General features: G+C 35.7%; 1 protein-coding gene across 1 annotated transcript in view; it reads right to left on the bottom strand.

Annotated features, from left to right (window-relative positions):
• Window positions 1–16,773, bottom strand: part of APELA (apelin receptor early endogenous ligand) — a 42,732-nt gene extending 25,959 nt beyond the window's left edge. The window contains exons 1-2 of the mRNA XM_051964453.1: window positions 16,521–16,773; window positions 14,376–14,465 (exon numbers count right to left, since the gene is read on the bottom strand). Of these exons, the coding sequence (XP_051820413.1) occupies window positions 14,377–14,465; window positions 16,521–16,596 (165 nt within the window). The 5' untranslated portion in view covers window positions 16,597–16,773 and the 3' untranslated portion in view covers window position 14,376. The remainder of the gene's footprint in view (window positions 1–14,375; window positions 14,466–16,520) is intronic.
• Between the last annotated feature and the right edge of the window lie 612 nt (window positions 16,774–17,385).

Below are 17,385 nucleotides of genomic sequence, written 5' to 3'. Positions count from 1 at the left end.
AAATTTGACTAAATTTGGAGAACTGTATCACACTAAAAGGATACCTATCAGTTTTTTGAGTTTAGAGTTTTTGTTTTGTTTCTTTTTCTTTCTTTCTTTCTTTTTTTTTTTTTTTGGTTTTATCAACTCATGGCTGACCATTAAGGTAGGTAAAGGATTTGTAATCAGCATTGACAGAGTAACTTTACTATGAATACCACAGAGCTTTTGGAGTAGTGCAGCTTTCTAATGAAATTATAGGATAGGAGTAATATATCAAAAAAAACCCCACAAAAACAAAAAAACAATCCAACAAATCCCATCATTATTCTTTGAGGAATCTTAAATCTCATTAACTTACCAACAGAACACTTGATAAGTATTAAGTTATAATGGCATAGATTTGAAGTAAAAGGACAGGGATTCAAATAGCATCTGACTAGATAATTACAATATGATTTTCCAAAAAAGGCACTTAATTTTTTAAACTAATATTTAAAGTATTAATCATTTTTAAAAACAAAGTTTTATTGATATTTTTGTTTTCATATAACCTAAATTTTCCTCATTTCCCTGCCCCTGTCAGAGAGTTATGTAATAGACTACATGTTATATTTAAAAGAAAAAAGAGGGAAGAGAAAAAGCAATCAGTCAAACTGATGAATACATTTAAAAAAAAGAAAAGAAAAAGAAAAACAGACCTCTTCTGACTTCTGGGTAGTAGAAGAAACTGCTTTTTCATATCTCTTCTTTGGGGATATGCTTTAAATGAATGGTATCAAACTCAAATAGAAGTGGAGACTATTAGACTGTAGATAAGACATAGTCACTAAGATAATCACAAATTAACATTATCTATGTTTTATTGTATTTTTATTTTGTTAAATATTTCTCAATTACATGTGAACATAGTTCTTGATAAGTGTTAGCCAGTATTTGACATTCCTGTTTTAAGCAATTGATTTTTCACGTTTTCTGCTTAATATACAAACGTCAAACCCAAAAAGGAAGCATAGTTTTTGAAAGGACCCATAGTCACTTTGGTTGCTTTTTAAGTAGCAAAAAAATTTAAGAAGCTTTTAAATATCCTATTGTTCATCAATGCCAGGACAGGATCCCAATTTGTGATTTCTTTATGGCCCAGATGTGACATGAAAATTATATATTTCGAGAACTTGAAACTTTGACTATTCTTACAAATCTAGAAAGAGATTCAACTAAAAATTCAAAAATTTCTAGAAAGAAATTTGACTAAATTTGGAGAACTGTATCACTAAAAGGATATCTATCAGTTTTTTGAGTTTAGAGTTTTTGTTTTGTTTTTTTTTCTTTCTTTCTTTTTTTTTTTCTTTTCTTTTTTTCTTTTTTTTGGTTTTATCAACTCATGGCTGACCATTAAGGTAGGTAAAGGATTTGTAATCAGCATTGACAGAGTAACTTTACTATGAATACCACAGAGCTTTTGGAGTAGTGCAGCTTTCTAATGAAATTATAGGATAGGAGTAATATATCAAAAAAAACCCCACAAAAACAAAAAAACAATCCAACAAATCCCATCATTATTCTTTGAGGAATCTTAAATCTCATTAACTTACCAACAGAACACTTGATAAGTATTAAGTTATAATGGCATAGATTTGAAGTAAAAGGACAGGGATTCAAATAGCATCTCCACTTTTCTCCTCTTCATCATCTTGGATGAATAACTAAATCTCTTTAGGACTTAGTTTCTTTATCTTTAGAATGAAGAATGACATGATAGTGAATAGAGCTCTGGACTCAGGAGTGTTCAATTCCTTCCTCAGACACTTAATAGCTGGATAATCTCAAACAAATCTCTTCAATTCTCTGTCCCTTATTTTTAAAAATTAGGGGCTTCTAAGCTCCCTTTCAGCTTGAAATCCTGATTACGTGATACTCTCTAATGTTTCTTTCAGTTCTAAATCTGATAATCCGCTATTGAGACAGGACTGAGGCCATAAAATGTCTGTACATAGTCAAAAGAACCTCTACAAACAAATTCAAATGTCTCTTAAGCTCTTACCTTGAAGGCTCAGTGTTAGTCACTGAGGGAAGATACACAGTTTAGATAATTCATGGATAAAGGATGAAGCTTGTAGTCCACTGGGCTATAAGATAATGCCCTAGAATATATGACAGCTATAGTAGAGATAGAATAAAGTCCTCGGAACAGTCATTATCAATACGCAGGATCAGAAAAGATTTTCTACAGGAAAAAGCCAGGATTTAATGGCTAGGTAACAACTTAGTTGAAGGAGGGGAAACTAGGACATTCTAGCTCCTGGGAACAATATGAGGAAAAGACCTGAAACTGGGAAAACAATGGGTACATTCATAAAAGAATACAGGACTAAAAGTGAGTTAACATTGGAAGAGCAAAGTGACAACTGCATGTGGAAAATCTTGCATTTAGGCATAGGAGTCTGAATGTTCCCCAACAGCTATTAGGGAACCAGTAAAGATTTTGCGAGCATGAGGACTTGAGCCTAAGCTTAGTTTAACTTTGTGTTGTTGATATGATGGATGGATTGGAATGACGCCAGAAGGAGATGGCAGACTTAGGCAAACATCTGGGGGGCTGGTAAGGAAAGCCTGGTGGAATCAGTGTGGAAAGGTAAGAAGGGACAGATGAAAGCCTTGATAAAGATAGAATTGTCAGGGTTTGTGTTAGCCTGAGTATGAAAGGTAAGGAGAACAATTTATACAGTAAGGGAGAGGGAAAGGAAGAAGGGAATAAGCATTTATGAAGTTCCTACTATGTGCCAGACACTCAGTTAATAGCTTAACAAATATCTCATTTGATCCTCACATCAATCCTGTGGGTTAGGTGCTTGCTGTTAGTCTTTGAAAGACTTAAGCACTCTTATCAGTGCATTGACTGATTGCAGGATTCCAGAGGGCTGGGGATGAAACTTGCTATCCACCTCCTGCTAGGGAAATCATTGTTTAAAGATGCAGGATGAGACATACAAGAGACCATTGCTTAAAAGATGAAGAACGAGACATACAAGAGACCATTGCTTAAAAGATGAAGAACGAGACATACAAGAGGTCATTGCTTTAAAGATGCAGATTGAGACATACAAGAGATCATTGCTTAAAAGATGCAGAATGAAACATGCAAGAGACTATTGCTTAAAATATAGAATGAGACGTACAAGAGACCATTGCCTAAGATGCAGATTGAGATGTACGTTCAAGAGACCATTGCTTAAGATATAGAATGAGACGTACAAGAGACCATTGCTTAAAAGATGCAGAATGAGACATGCAAGAGGTCATTGCTTAAAAGATGCAGATTGAGACATGCAAGAGATCATTGCTCAAAAGATGCAGAATGAGACATGCAAGAGACCATTGCTTTAAAGATGCAGATTGAGACATACAAGAGATCATTGCTCAAAAGATGCAGAATGAGACATGCAAGAGACCATTGCTTAAGATATAGAATGAGACGTACAAGAGACCATTGCCTAAGATGCAGATTGAGATGTACGTTCAAGAGACCATTGCTTAAAATGCAGAATGAGACATACAAGAGACCCTTACTTAAAAGATGCAGAATGAGACATGCAAGAGACCATTGTTTAGGATGCAGAATGAGACTACAAGAGACCCTTACTTAAAAGATGCAGATTGAGACATGCAAGAGATCATTGCTTAAAAGATGAAGAATGAGACATGCAAGAGACCATTGCTTAAAAGATGCAGATTGAGACATACAAGAGACCATTGCTTAAGATGCAGATGTACAAGAGACCCTTGCTTAAAAGGTGCAGAATGAGACATGCAAGAGACCCTTGTTTAAAAGATGCAGATTGAGATGTACAAGAGACCCTTGCTTAAAAGATGCAGAATGAGACATGCAAGAGAGTATTGCTTAAGATGCAGAATGAGACATACAAGAGACCATTGCTTAAGATACAGAATGAGACATGCAAGAGATCATTGTTTAAAAGATGCAGAACGAGACATACAAGAGACCATTGCTTAAGATGCAGAATGAGACATACAAGAGACCCTTGTTTAAAAGATGCAGAATGAGACATGCAAGAGACCATTGCTTAAGATACAGAATGAGACGTATAAGAGACCATTGCCTAAGATGCAGATTGAGATATATGTTCAAGAGACCATTGCTTAAAATGCAGAATGAGACATACCAGAGACCCTTACTTAAAAGATGCAGAATGAGACATGCAAGAGATCATTGCTTAAAAGATGCAGAATGAGACATGCAAGAGACCATTGTTTAAGATGCAGAATGAGACTACAAGAGACCCTTACTTAAAAGATGCAGAATGAGACATACAAGAGATCATTGCTTAAAAGATGTAGAATGAGACATGCAAGAGACCATTGCTTAAAATGCAGAATGAGACATGCAAGAGATCATTGCTTAAAAGATGCAGCATGAGACATGCAAGAGACCATTGCTTAAGATGCAGAATGAGACATACAAGAGACTCTTGCTTAAAAGATGCAGATTGAGACATACAAGAGATCATTGCTTAAAAGATGCAGAATGAGACATGCAAGAGACCATTGCTTAAAATGCAGAATGAGACATGCAAGAGATCATTGCTTAAAAGATGCAGATTGAGACATGCAAGAGACCATTGCTTAAAATGCAGAATGAGACATGCAAGAGATCATTGCTTAAAAGATGCAGATTGAGACATACAAGAGACCATTGCTTAAAAGATGCAGAAGGAGACATGCAAGAGACCATTGCATGCAAGAAAGCATTGCTTAAATGATGCAGAATGAGACATGCAAGAGACCATTGCTTAAGATGCAGAACGAGACATACAAGAGACCATTGCTTAAAGATGCAGAATAAGACATATATTTTTGGAGATAGCCAAAGTGAGAAGTTGGTTTACTTGACTATGTATATTTTTATAAGTTTTTTTTTTTTTTTTTGGATATTGACCTGAGGAATGGGGAAGTGAGAGGGAGAAAAAGTTATTTATTTAAAATTAAATTTAAAATAAATAAAAAGACATAAGAGCAATATATGAGGCATGAAGGAGAGAGAAGAAGCAAATATTAAGGTTTCAAATGTAGTAGACTAGATGAGTACTAGGACCGCTGACAAAACACACACACATAAGAGAAAAGAGCAGGTACGGGGAAAAGATTAATTACTGAATTTTGGAATTGCTGAATTTCAGATAATCTCTATAGAGATGTTCTACATGCAAGAGGAGATATCTTAGAGTTAAAGTCATGGGAGTGAATGAAATTTCAGCAAAGAATTATATAAAGAAAAGAATAGAAAATCAAGGACAAAAGCTTAGGAATATTAGCTTTAGGGGAAAGAAAACTACTCTGTCTTAAAGTCTTAAGGAGTTTGGAAGAGATCAGGCGTTAGAAAAAGTGTCAGTGAAGGGGAATTAGAGGTAAGAAAAGAATCAGAAAGTCTTGAATCTCTTAAACCAGGGCTTAAACTTCTTCTACTTGTGATTCCTTTTTGCCTGAGAAATTGTCTATGTAGATATATAAAATAGGTATACAAATCAAAATATTTACCGATAAGTCTTAATTTCATGATTCCCATAGTCAAATGCAAGACACCATATGGGGTCACAACCCACAGATTAAGAAGCTTTGTCTTAAAGTGAGAGAAGTGCTGCAGAGAGGTTTAAAAAAAATGAGATTGATAAAAGACTACTGGTTTTAAGCAATGAGCAGATTATTAGTAATCCCTGAGAATGGAGTTTTAATAGAGAGGTGAGGAGAGAAGTCCGGTTTAGAAAAGATCAGGAACAGAACAGATAGTGTGACATAGTAGAGGCAATCAGTATAGATATTTTCCCCTACGGAATTTAGCTACAAAAATGAGAAAAAATGGTGGGATAATGGCTGGATAAACCCAAGGCCAGAACAAGGCTATTTTAGGATTAGGGTGACCCTGAGCATGCAGATAAGGAGTTTTTGAAAAGATCCTGCAAGTGTGTGACCAAAGGTAGAGGCTGAGGAATTAGTAGGAAGGGAAAAGGAAGGATGCTTCTTCTTGGACTAGAGAGGAAAAAAAAAAGAAGTAAAAATGATGCAAGGAGGAATGCAGGAAGGCAGTTGAGGAAATTCCATCAGTGGAGAAACTGAGACTAAGTAATTCACTGCAAGTGTAGGGATAGAGTCCAGCGCAAGTGGGGAGAAGATAACAAATAGAAGTCATTGTGGGGAAAAGAATAAAGAGTTAAGAGTAGAGTTATTGCAGATTGTTTTCTAAAGAAGCATAGAAGAATGCAGATGTTTCAAGTGTCTGTGAAAAAGTAGGTTCATAAATGATGTTTAAAATAAGGTTAACTTTTTTTTTTTTTTTAATGAGAAATTAACATGTTTTTCAACTTGAAAGAAGAGTTCTGAAAATAGTTTTTGACCTCTCACTGAATATTCTTGGGGGATCTTTTAGCGGGGAGAAATGGAACATTTTAAGTGCCCACTTATCACACTAACAGTGTGATGTTAAGCTAGATGAATTACAAACAATTTTGCTGTCACATTGGGGAAGATATAGATTATCTCTGGGCTAACAAATTCTAGATTAAGAAATGCTTATCTTTGTTAAATTCTTCCTCCCCTTCTTCCCCCCAGTTAACTTTGAAATAAATAAATATATATGCATAAGTATGTAAGCATAATGTACACCTGCATATGTGATATACATACATATATGCACATATACATTTAAAAAAAAAGCTTTTCTTTTTCAAAACACACGCATAGTTTTCAACATTCATTCTTGCAAAACCTTATGTTTCAAATTTTTCTCCCTTTTTCCTCTCCTCCCCTCTCAAAAACAAATAATCCAGGTTAAGCATGTGCAATTCTTTTAAATATATTTCCACATTTATCATTCAACATAAGAAAAATCAGATCAAAAGGGGAAAAAAGAGAAAAAAAAACAAGCAAGCAAAGAACAATAACAACATGGGTGAAAATACTATGTTGTGATCTACATTCAGTCCCCATAGTCCTCTCTCTGGGTGCAGATGGTTCTCTCCTTTATAAGACTACTGGAACTAGCCTGAATCACCTCATTGCTGAAAAGAGCCACGTCCATCAGAATTGATCATCATATAGTCTTATTGTTGCCTTGTATAATGATCTCCTGGTTCTGCTCATTTCACTCAGCATCAGTTTATATAAGTCCCTCCAGGCCTCCCTGAAATCATTCTGATAATCATTTCTCATAGAACAATACTATTCCATACCATTCATATGCCATAACTTACTCACAGCCAATCTCTAACTAATGGGTATCCACTCAGTTTCCAGTTTCTTGCCCCTACACAAAGAGCTGAAACAAACATTTTTGTGGATTCCCCCCCTTTTTATGATCTCTTTAGGATACAGACTCAGTAGAGATACTGGTGGATCAAAAGGACATACACATATACATATATAAATAGATATTTAGTTCTTGCTTCCTCACTTCTTTTACCATTCCTACCTCCATCCCCATTTATGTCTCAATTAATTTAGAAATTTGCAGGATCATAGATCTAAAGGTAGAATACATCTAGTTCTACCTTGAAACTAAGGTTTAGGTATACTAAGTAACTTGCCCAAAGTCACAAAAATACAAAATATCAGAACTTGAACATACCCAGAAGCCACGGATTGTTTCTTCATATTGTATAAAATTGTGTAAGTTCTTCCTAGTACAAATCAAGGTAGTTGCACCAAATTACACTTTAGCAATGATTGCGTTCTTTACTGCCATGCCCTCAACTTTCTCTCTTCCTCTCTCCTTTTCTCCCTCCCTTCTTCCTTCCCTCCCTCCCTCTCTCTCTCCCTTCCCTTTCTATCTATGAACATATAAACACATACTCATAAAACATGTGTATACATATATATATGCATGTGTTTACACACACATATATAAAATTACATAAACACACATATGCAAGTTCTACTTAAGAATGTCCTTGATGAAGCCACAAAATTATTAACTGCTTAATTAATATTCTGTGTGATAGAATTGCTCAATTTTGCATCACCATAGTTCCTTGAGAAAAAGAACTCAGTTGACTATTTGATTTGTTAGCCGCACACTATAGTGGCTTTTTTAGGAAAAAAAAACAAAACAAAACAGGACACCATTTTCACTGGAAAGAGCAACTGACAGATAATTATTTAGATTTGGATTTTTAGCAGGTATTTTTTCAAAATGAAGTAGTGAGCCTGCCACTTTAAGGAAAACGACTGTTAGTATTTGTCGGGGATCATAAAATTAAAATTTCAAGTAAAAATTTCAACTTTGGAAAATTGTATCTGTCATTGTGAATTTGGTAACTTCCCAATACTTAAAGACTTTTCTGATGAGATTGATAGTAGTATTAAGAAATACAATTTTAAAAAAATCTAATAAATGTCAATCTTTGGAATATTTTCATAATTAATTTAACCAGTTCCCCCCTTTCCCCACCCAGACCAATGAATGCTGTTATAAAAATATTCATGGTTAAGATCTATTCAAAGTGCAAGAAAGATCAATGAATTTTATGTAACAGAGAGTGGAAAGTTCATTGATATCGTTTCAGATTGCACACAGCAGCTAATATTTAAAAAATTATTACTTGTCAATTCTTGGTCTAAGATCAAAGAAAAACATCCACAATTATCTATAAAGGTTATTAAAATACTCCTTTCTCTGGAACTTCTTCATGTACTAAAATAACTTATCACAACAGATTGAATGCAAATAAGAGAATCCAGTTTTCACCCATCAGACATTAAAGAGATTTGCAAAAATATGGAAAACTATGCTATTCTTCTCCTTAAATTACTTTTGGAAAAGTTATTTTTCACAAAAAGGTATTATTTAAATGAACATGGGTTTATTATTAGAGATATAAGCTACATAAATAAATACTATTTGGGATCCTCAATTTTTAACTGTGTAAAGAGGTCATTAGAGGAGATTAAATAGTTTGTGAACTAGTGACCTACTGTATTCATTGTATATACTTTTGTGTCTCCATAATCTTTTGTAATCTGGCATCTTTCACTTTATAGAACTAGTTCATTCCAAAGTCACCAGTGACCCAAAGGCTTTCTCTCCCTCTCCTTTTTTTGCAGTATATGACACTTTTGACTAGCCTGTCCCTGATTTCTCACTAACCCTGAATCATGATGTACTTTAGTGGTTCTTTGCTTGCATCTTTCAGATATAGCCTCTTTCTCTTTCTTCCTTTATCCAATATTGAAGCTTTCCTTATGGACCAGTTATCAGTCCCTTTGTCTTTAGTTTCTTTATTCTCTTTTTTATTTATTCTTATATCTTCAATATTTACTTCTTTGTGGGACATTTTCTGTCTCCTACTATAACCTCTCCTCTGAATCTCACATTTCCAATTACTTACTGAACATTTTCACCCATATCGCACTATCACCTTAAACTCAAAATGTCTTAAACTGAACTCATTATCTCTCTCTTATAACCTGCCTTCCTCCCTCCTCCCCCCCCCCCCCCCCTACAGTAAGTTCTCCATTTCTATTGCTGGCTCCAACTTTCTCCCAATTTACAAGTTTGAAATCTCAGAGTCATCTTTGACTGTCTTCCTTCCCTGTTTCTATCCCCCACAAAATTAATTGCCAAGTCTAATCTATTCTACCCCTGAGTTTTCACCCTCATTCATTCTCACCACCTTGATTTTAATTCAGATAGATCTTCATTATCTTTTGATTGCAATAGTTTCTGACCTTATCACTCACTGAAACTTTTCTCCAAAGTTACTGAGAGTCTGGCAGTAATCTTTTCTTAGGTCATATCCTTTTTGATCTCAGTATTTTATATTATTGACTACTGTCTCTCTCCTTGGAAATATTCTCCTTCCTGTTTTTTTTTTTTAATTGTTTTATTTTTTCTGGTCATACATGTACATGCATTAAAAAAAAACACATTTCCTCATGAATCATGTTGGGAGAGAAAAATCAGAACAAAAGAGAAAAACTACGAGGGCAAAAAACAAGAAAAAGGAAAAAAAAATCAATATGTGTTGATTTATATTTAATCTCTATTCCCTGAGTTTTTAATGAAACTACTCTCTCCTTGTTCTTCCTTCTGCTAGAATTCTCTGGAGTCTCCTTTGCTGGTTCATAATCTATATCAAAACTCTTATTGATAGATATTCCCCAAGATTCTGTTTTGCACACTCTTCTCTTTTTATACATCCCAGTCCCTCCTTTGAGCTTCAATTCTACATCATAAATTGTCCAGTATTTGCTAGAGGTCTTAAAAAACTCAATATATCCCAAACTGAATTAGTTAACTTTGCACTCACCTTCCTTCACAACCCACCCTGTCAAACTTTTTTTATTTCCATCAAAACTTTATTGTTTCTATCAAAAGTGAGTTTTCACAGCTTTGTAATCTTGGTTTATCTTCATCTCCTTATTGTCCTTTATTCCACAAATCTATTTAGTGGCCAAATCTTGCCATTTTCCTCTCTATGATATTGTTCACATCCTGCTTCTTTTGTCTGCTCATTCAACCACTACTTCAGTTCAGATTTTCATCTCCAACAGGCTCCTAACTGATCTCTCTGCCTCCTTATTTTGTTCCATCATTCACACAGCTACCGAGTGATCTTCCTTATGCACAGACCTGACAATCTTATTTCTGTATTTAATAAATTCTAGTGTTTTTTTCCCTTAAAAAAATCAGAAACCACTTGTTAGAAAACTCTTCACCAACAAAAGCTACTCAGTGTCACAATGGCACACAAAAAAACATCTTGAAAAGGGGCAGACAGACGCAACCTGGCTTTCTCAGTAGCTTGCCAATTTTTATACTTGAAAACCACAGAGAAATCCTCATATTATGTCTTTCCCTAGAAGCCCCAGAGAATGTGGCTGCCATTTTCTCAAGTCTAGCAAGCTTAATTGGATCTAACTCTAGCTGAACCAACAACTCAATCTATGTCTAAGGCATCAAGGCTTTGGCAATTGCATTTTTCAGCAGTAAATGGTAATGGTCCCTTCTGGAAACCTTCCAAATACTCCACCTATTAAGCCTTTATTTAAACAGCAAAATATTTGCTCACTATCTTTCTCTTAGTCCACAAATCTTAAGAGATTTCTCTAATTGTGATGATAACACATGGCTTGTTGAATTTCATCAAGGATTTATTTAAGGTTCAAGTCATTTGCCATCCCTTGTTTATTAAAAGTCTCCCCACCTGACTCCCATCCCCATCTTGCTTTATTTATTTTACTTATTATTTATTTAATTTAAAAGTATTCTTTCCTTTTAACATTTCATATTCTGTTTGAGTACATACATATCTTAACTCCCCCATTAGTCTTAAAAAAAAAAAAAAAACAAATGTGATTTTTTTTCATATTAGATTCTCAAGCCCCATCAAGGAACCCTGTAAGCCTCGAAATGTGGGTACTTAGACAATGCTTATTGAATTGAATTAGGAAATAAGAAATGATTATACTTGGTTCCAGAAATTAGTTCCAAAATAAGCATCTAAAGAGTTCTTATGGTCAAAATTAAAACAGTTGCGTTCCTCAGTGGATAAGCAGGTTCATCTGCAATGCCCAGAATGTAAAAACAGCAAATTAGATTTTACTACTAGAAGGAAAATTTGGGAGAATGGAGAAAAGTTGAAAAATTCAGGCTACCTTTGGCTGCTCCTTATCTCCCTTGCACAAATCCCTAATGGAGGATTTTTTGGTTTATCACTGACAAGCATCATCTTGTTCTCCATTCTTACATCAAATCTATCACTTAGGACTTTAAGGCTTTGTCCACCTAATGCCAAATTAACGAGTCGGTCGGATGGGTTGTATTCAGGGTAGCTCTTCTAAGGAAACTAGCTCAATGGGAAGGACTAGGCAATTTGTCTAAGTAACAGTGGGGTCAGCATGCATCACTAATAAGTGGACCAAAGAATTCATCACCAAGGGGCTAATCTGAAAAGCTCCCAATGTAAACTACATTTTATTCAGTTTATCTATCCTGTTCCAAGGTCCTAGATGGTCTAAAAGGAGCCAACCCCTCACATTCAATTTGTGCTTAAAGCATGCAGGAAACATGGAAGTGAAAGAATGCCGGCCCAGGGCCTAGGAGGGATGAAAGGGCTTAGAAAGGGCCTCCAGGCCTTATAGCCCAACTTCCCTTTGCTTTGTGAGTGCCCATAAAAAAAGCCTAATAAGGACATGAGATAAGAGGAAGTTATAATACTGGTAGAGGCTATATGAACACTAAGTTAGAAGACTCAGTTTGAGTCTTGGTCCTTCCATTTTTACTGTGTGATTCTAGGAAAGTCAACTTCACTGAGATTTAATTTTCTCATCTATAAAATGGGGATAAAACTTGCCCACAGGTTTGTTGTGAAGATCAAATGTGACAAGCCTCTTACAGAATGATACAATGTGATGCATAATTATTCTTAACTGATTTTAATGAGAGGCAGTAGGATGGATAAGTAAGCTGGCTCAAAGCTAGGAAGGCCCTGCCTCCCCCCCCCCCCTCAAAAAAAAAAAAAGGCAACCCCAAACTCCTAATTGTATAAGCCTGGGCAAGTTGCAACGTCTTAACTTATAAATTTAGAGAAGGTGCTGACCCTTCATTGGTAAATGGAGCTTCTTCACTTGGGAGGTCTCTTTATTAAAGAAATCACAGACAATAGTCTAGTTTTAGTGTCTATTACTACCCTAATTAAAAAAAATTATTGATAGAAGAATCTTGGGAAACACATTAACATTTTGTATGAGTGAGCAGTTTTTTCTTTAAAAGCCCCCCCCAAAACTAGGTGCAAAGCTTCCAGCAAGCATGTCTGCTGACCTAGACACTGAGAGAATTTAAGATAGAATTGACAGAACTAGTCCCAAAGTTAAGGATTATTGCAGGTTGATGTAAATTTCAAGTCAGTTCATTTAGATTCAAAAAGCAATAACTGAGTTCTACTATGTTTCAGGAACCTGTGAGGTGATAGGGATACCAAAAGAAGAGGAACAAATAGTATCTGTCATTCTTTTTGCCAATGTTCAGTTTAAATCAGAAATTTCCTTAACTTTTTAGACTTTCTTATTCCAATTTAGCAGCTTGTTTACCTGTAATCTTGGCTTTTTTTTTTTTTTTTTTTTTATGGCTAGCAGTTAATGGAGAAAACCACGATGACTTGTGGATAAGGGATGCTTTGTGTTTCATTATGCAAGGGTGTCTCCCTCACTTTACTAATATGCAGGAATCTTCTTGCTATTGTTTGATACAAGCAATGCTCATTGTTATTTATAGCAAAATGCTAGGAAATCTGAAGCAGAGGTTTCTTCAGACACAGTGTATACCCAAGATATACACTCTGCTTGTTGTTTTTAATGCAAAACATCTCATTGCAAGTTATAGTCACTATTTCTAAGAAACTGGTTATAGCAAGTTTCTCCTATCAAGCAGAACTCAAAGAAAAACAGGTTTCTTTCTGGGTTTTAGCTTTGTCTTATAGTTACCTATCACTATACCTTTTAAGTAAGTTCCTTCTTCTGACTTCTTACCAAAGGGCTTTAACCTGATAGGAAAAACATTTAGCAAACAATGGGCATTGCAATGAAAGCCATAAAAGCTACATACAGGCTAACAGGACTAGTTAATTAGTGTTTGCATATGCACACCGCTCAACTGAGTGACTGAGCTCCAGAGCCATCTTGAAAGACTTAAAAAAAAAAAGGCTTTTAAAAGGAATGAAGACTTTAAAATCAAGGCAGTTGCAAACCAACAGGAATATTTTTATGCGAAACATTCCTACTTTAGCACCTTTTAAAAGTTAATAGATTCAGACTGAATTCTTGGTGATCGGGAAGGCAGTTTCCTGAGTGAAAAGATTAGCATTTTGGTGGGTGGGAAATTAAGGGAAAGCTAATTTAGGATCTGAAGCTGCAAAAGGCAAATTAGGGCAGCAGCAAGTGCTCCCCCATTTCCCATTCCCCGCCCCCCACTCCAATTTCTCCTAGAAAGCCGGATAATCAGCACCAGCCACATAGATGAGGCTGGGAATACCGCCTTGGAGCTTAGATGAACAAATAGGGTTTGTTCCTTTTCAAACCCTGTCTGCAGGCAAAAAGAAATGACCAGGAATCAAGACCAAACAAATTACGGCTGTGGTTTGGTTAAGAAAATGCATCTCCAAGTGCTTTTTAAAAAAAATACCGTGTAAGTCTAACTTGGAATGTGCTTATTCTGGGGAACATGCTCAGCTACCCACGCAGCATTTCAAAACACATGTTTAGAAGCACATTCATAATTGCATTCTCCTGGCGCCTGATTTTATTATCAGGTCCAACCCAGAGATGAATGAACGCTGCTGAAATTTTAAGAAAGCCATTTTTTTGGGAGAGGGGACTATCAGAAATACCTCAGGGGAAGGGCACGCGGGAATGGAGGGGTATGCATCTCCTCTGGAGACAGCTGTGTCTATGCAGTTTTCTCCTCAAAGCCAGATTACCTGCAATTAAAAAAAAGCAAAAACATTTTTACACTCCTCCCCAAGAAAATCATATACTGTGTTGCCTGAGCATACAATGAAATCTTTTGGAACCAAGCAGTCCGGTGCCCATCTGTAGCGTGCTGGGCGTTAATTCATATGATAAGGGGCATCAGGATGCAAAATACACGTGCATTACTAAAATATAAATAAGGTAATCAGAATAAATCAAGGAGTTCATTTTCAAGCTCAGTGTAGCCAGAGCTGTCATCTTCTTGAAGGCTTATTTAAACAGAAGTTGCCCTTTCACTTTTTGTCCAGTGAATTAATCACCAATATTTTACAAGAACCTTGACCAAAGTAAACTTCACTCCACAGACTTTGGTGTATAGTAGCACTGAAAGCTATAAACAATGGAACAGGGCTCATTTGGAAAAGTACATTTTTCTTGTGAGTGTCAGAGGGTATGCCCTATGGATCCTGGTTGCGATTTATTCTCTGAATTTCAGAGTGAATTTCTGGTCAACAACAAAAATGACAGTCTGAACTGGAGGCAGTCATGAACATGTGATTAACACCGCTCATTCTCTGGTTAGCCTTTTCTCTATTCTACTAAGACTAATTAATGGTATGTACTCTTATAGACCCATTCTCTTACATTTTATCTTTTCAGCTAATTATATCCATTGCCTACTTTAAAAATAGGTCTTGAGTGAATGTTGGAAATTATCCATGCATGTATTTTAAAAATAAAAAGCTTTAATTAAAAAAAATAAAATAAAGTATCTCCTGAAAGGTAATTTACCATACCTGCTCATTCCCTGGTTAGCCTTTTCTCTACTCTAATAAGACTAATGGTATGTACTCTTATAGACCCATACTTCATCTTTTCAGCTAATTATATCCATTGCCTACTTTAAAAATAGGTCTTGAGTGAATGTTGAAAATTATCCATGCATGTATTTTTGAAATAAAACACTTTAATTAAAAAAAATAAAATAAAGCATCTCCTGAAAGGTAACTTACCGTATCTCATTATTTGAACTTGTTAGTTTGAATCCCATGGCTCAGAAAAATAATTCATATTCCTACTCTGATGACTACCAATTTTTTTTTTTTTTGGGAACCATGGATGTAAAAGAATATTAGAATGTACTTTTGATTTTTTTGGAATATAAGCTCTCTGAGGGCAGGGACCATTGATATGTTTGTTTCTGCCTTGGTATCCCCATTGCCTACCACTGTATCTGATGTTATATTAGAAATTAAGGAAAAAAAAAAAACAAAAAACCTTTGTAGAATTGGAGTAGTTTCCTGGCTTTATTAGAACACCAATTTTATTAAAAAACCTTGGTAGTGCTGCACCATAAATGAGATAAATGCTGAAGAAAGTACTTAAAGCAAAGAAATACTATGCACCAAAAATATATATGTCATACCTAGACTTTTTTTTTTGTTGTTTTACATTCATAAAAGCTTCACTAGAACACTGCTCTCTCTTTGCTTTAAAAAAATTATTTTGAGAGAATCAACTCAGCTTTATTTCTAGAAATAGAATAGCTACAGCTCTTAAGAAAGTTCAGTTGCTTTCTGCTACACAGTGATTCTATTAAGGTATAAAACCCAGTTAAGCTTAGCAGATCCCAGTCTTCAGCAAAGATGCTTAAATGAACTGTTTGGTATTCCACCATTTGGCTGTACATAGAAGATTTTATGTAGCGCTTTAATGAGCACGCCAATTTTCTGGATGGTCAGGACTGCAAAAAAATATTTGCAACATCTCAGAGTATAATGTTTTGAACTCACTGATGCAAAACTTATGTATCCATTTATCTTTATATTTGTCTTCAGCTATCACTTTAACAGTCTATCAAAGTAATTAACCAGAGAGCAGAGAAGGCTTTGGAATTCATAAACATTTCCTGGAGTCCCCATCAACTATCTCCACAAGACAAAGGTATATACACACATCCTACCTCACACACACATGCTGTACACATATATGCATATCTGCTTGCAGACATATCACACATAACACTCAGATGCAATTCAAATACAGTAACGGAAAAGTCCTACCTGGCCTTTGTCCATTGATAAGGAGTACACCCATCGTGAAAAAAAGGAAGAGAAAAAAGAGCAGCTGAAATCTCATTTTGCTGCCACACAGAAAGATAGCCAGAGCGCTCCCAGAAAACCAAACAATCCTTTAAATACTCCTGCAGTATCTGTGTGGCTCAGCTCACAATTCTAATGACAAACCTCAGAGTGAGCTGCCAGCTGCGCCTTCCAGCAAGGTTAATGATCACATAAGACAAGGTTACTGGTGCTGCACTGTGGTCAGTGCCTCCCTCTTCCCCCAGCCCCCTCCAGCAGCCCCCCCTCTCTTTTCCTGTCACTCCCCTTTATTTTCCATAAGCAAATAATGGTGAAATGAGGCATCCCAGTAAACAACCACTTCACTGGGGTCTACTAGCTTTCTGAAAGGAGAATGCTAAGACTTCCCTTTAAATTCAACCTAGAAATAGAGAAATATGTAAAACAAGGCATGATACTGCCCCCTCCCCTTCTCCATTTGCAACTGTTTAAACTTTGCATTGCCCATATTGGTCCCACATGCAGAAAGTAATGGGAATGACAGGAAGTCTCTCTTTTGTCCCTCTCAGAAAGAATTCTGCAGCCCTTACTTAAGAACCCCTAGTGCTTTGTGGCAGGGCTGGCTGCTGAAATGCTTTCTGTTCCCCAAACTAGCTGCAAAGTAGTGGCTATTCAGAGGGAATTTGTAAACTACAAAATCTGGTGTGCCTTTTGTATCAAGAAGTGTTCTTTGGGTTCAGAACAGGCTGAAATTACTCTTGGAAAGACTGAGGCTTTCATTTTGGAAAACTAAATTGTAGAAAGTGAACCTAAACAGATTCAATTTAAGAAATAAATAATAATAATA

The sequence above is a fragment of the Antechinus flavipes genome, chromosome 6 (assembly GCF_016432865.1).
Source record: "Antechinus flavipes isolate AdamAnt ecotype Samford, QLD, Australia chromosome 6, AdamAnt_v2, whole genome shotgun sequence".
Lineage (NCBI taxonomy): Eukaryota > Metazoa > Chordata > Mammalia > Dasyuromorphia > Dasyuridae > Antechinus > Antechinus flavipes.
This window is presented reverse-complemented; position numbering and strand designations above follow the sequence as displayed.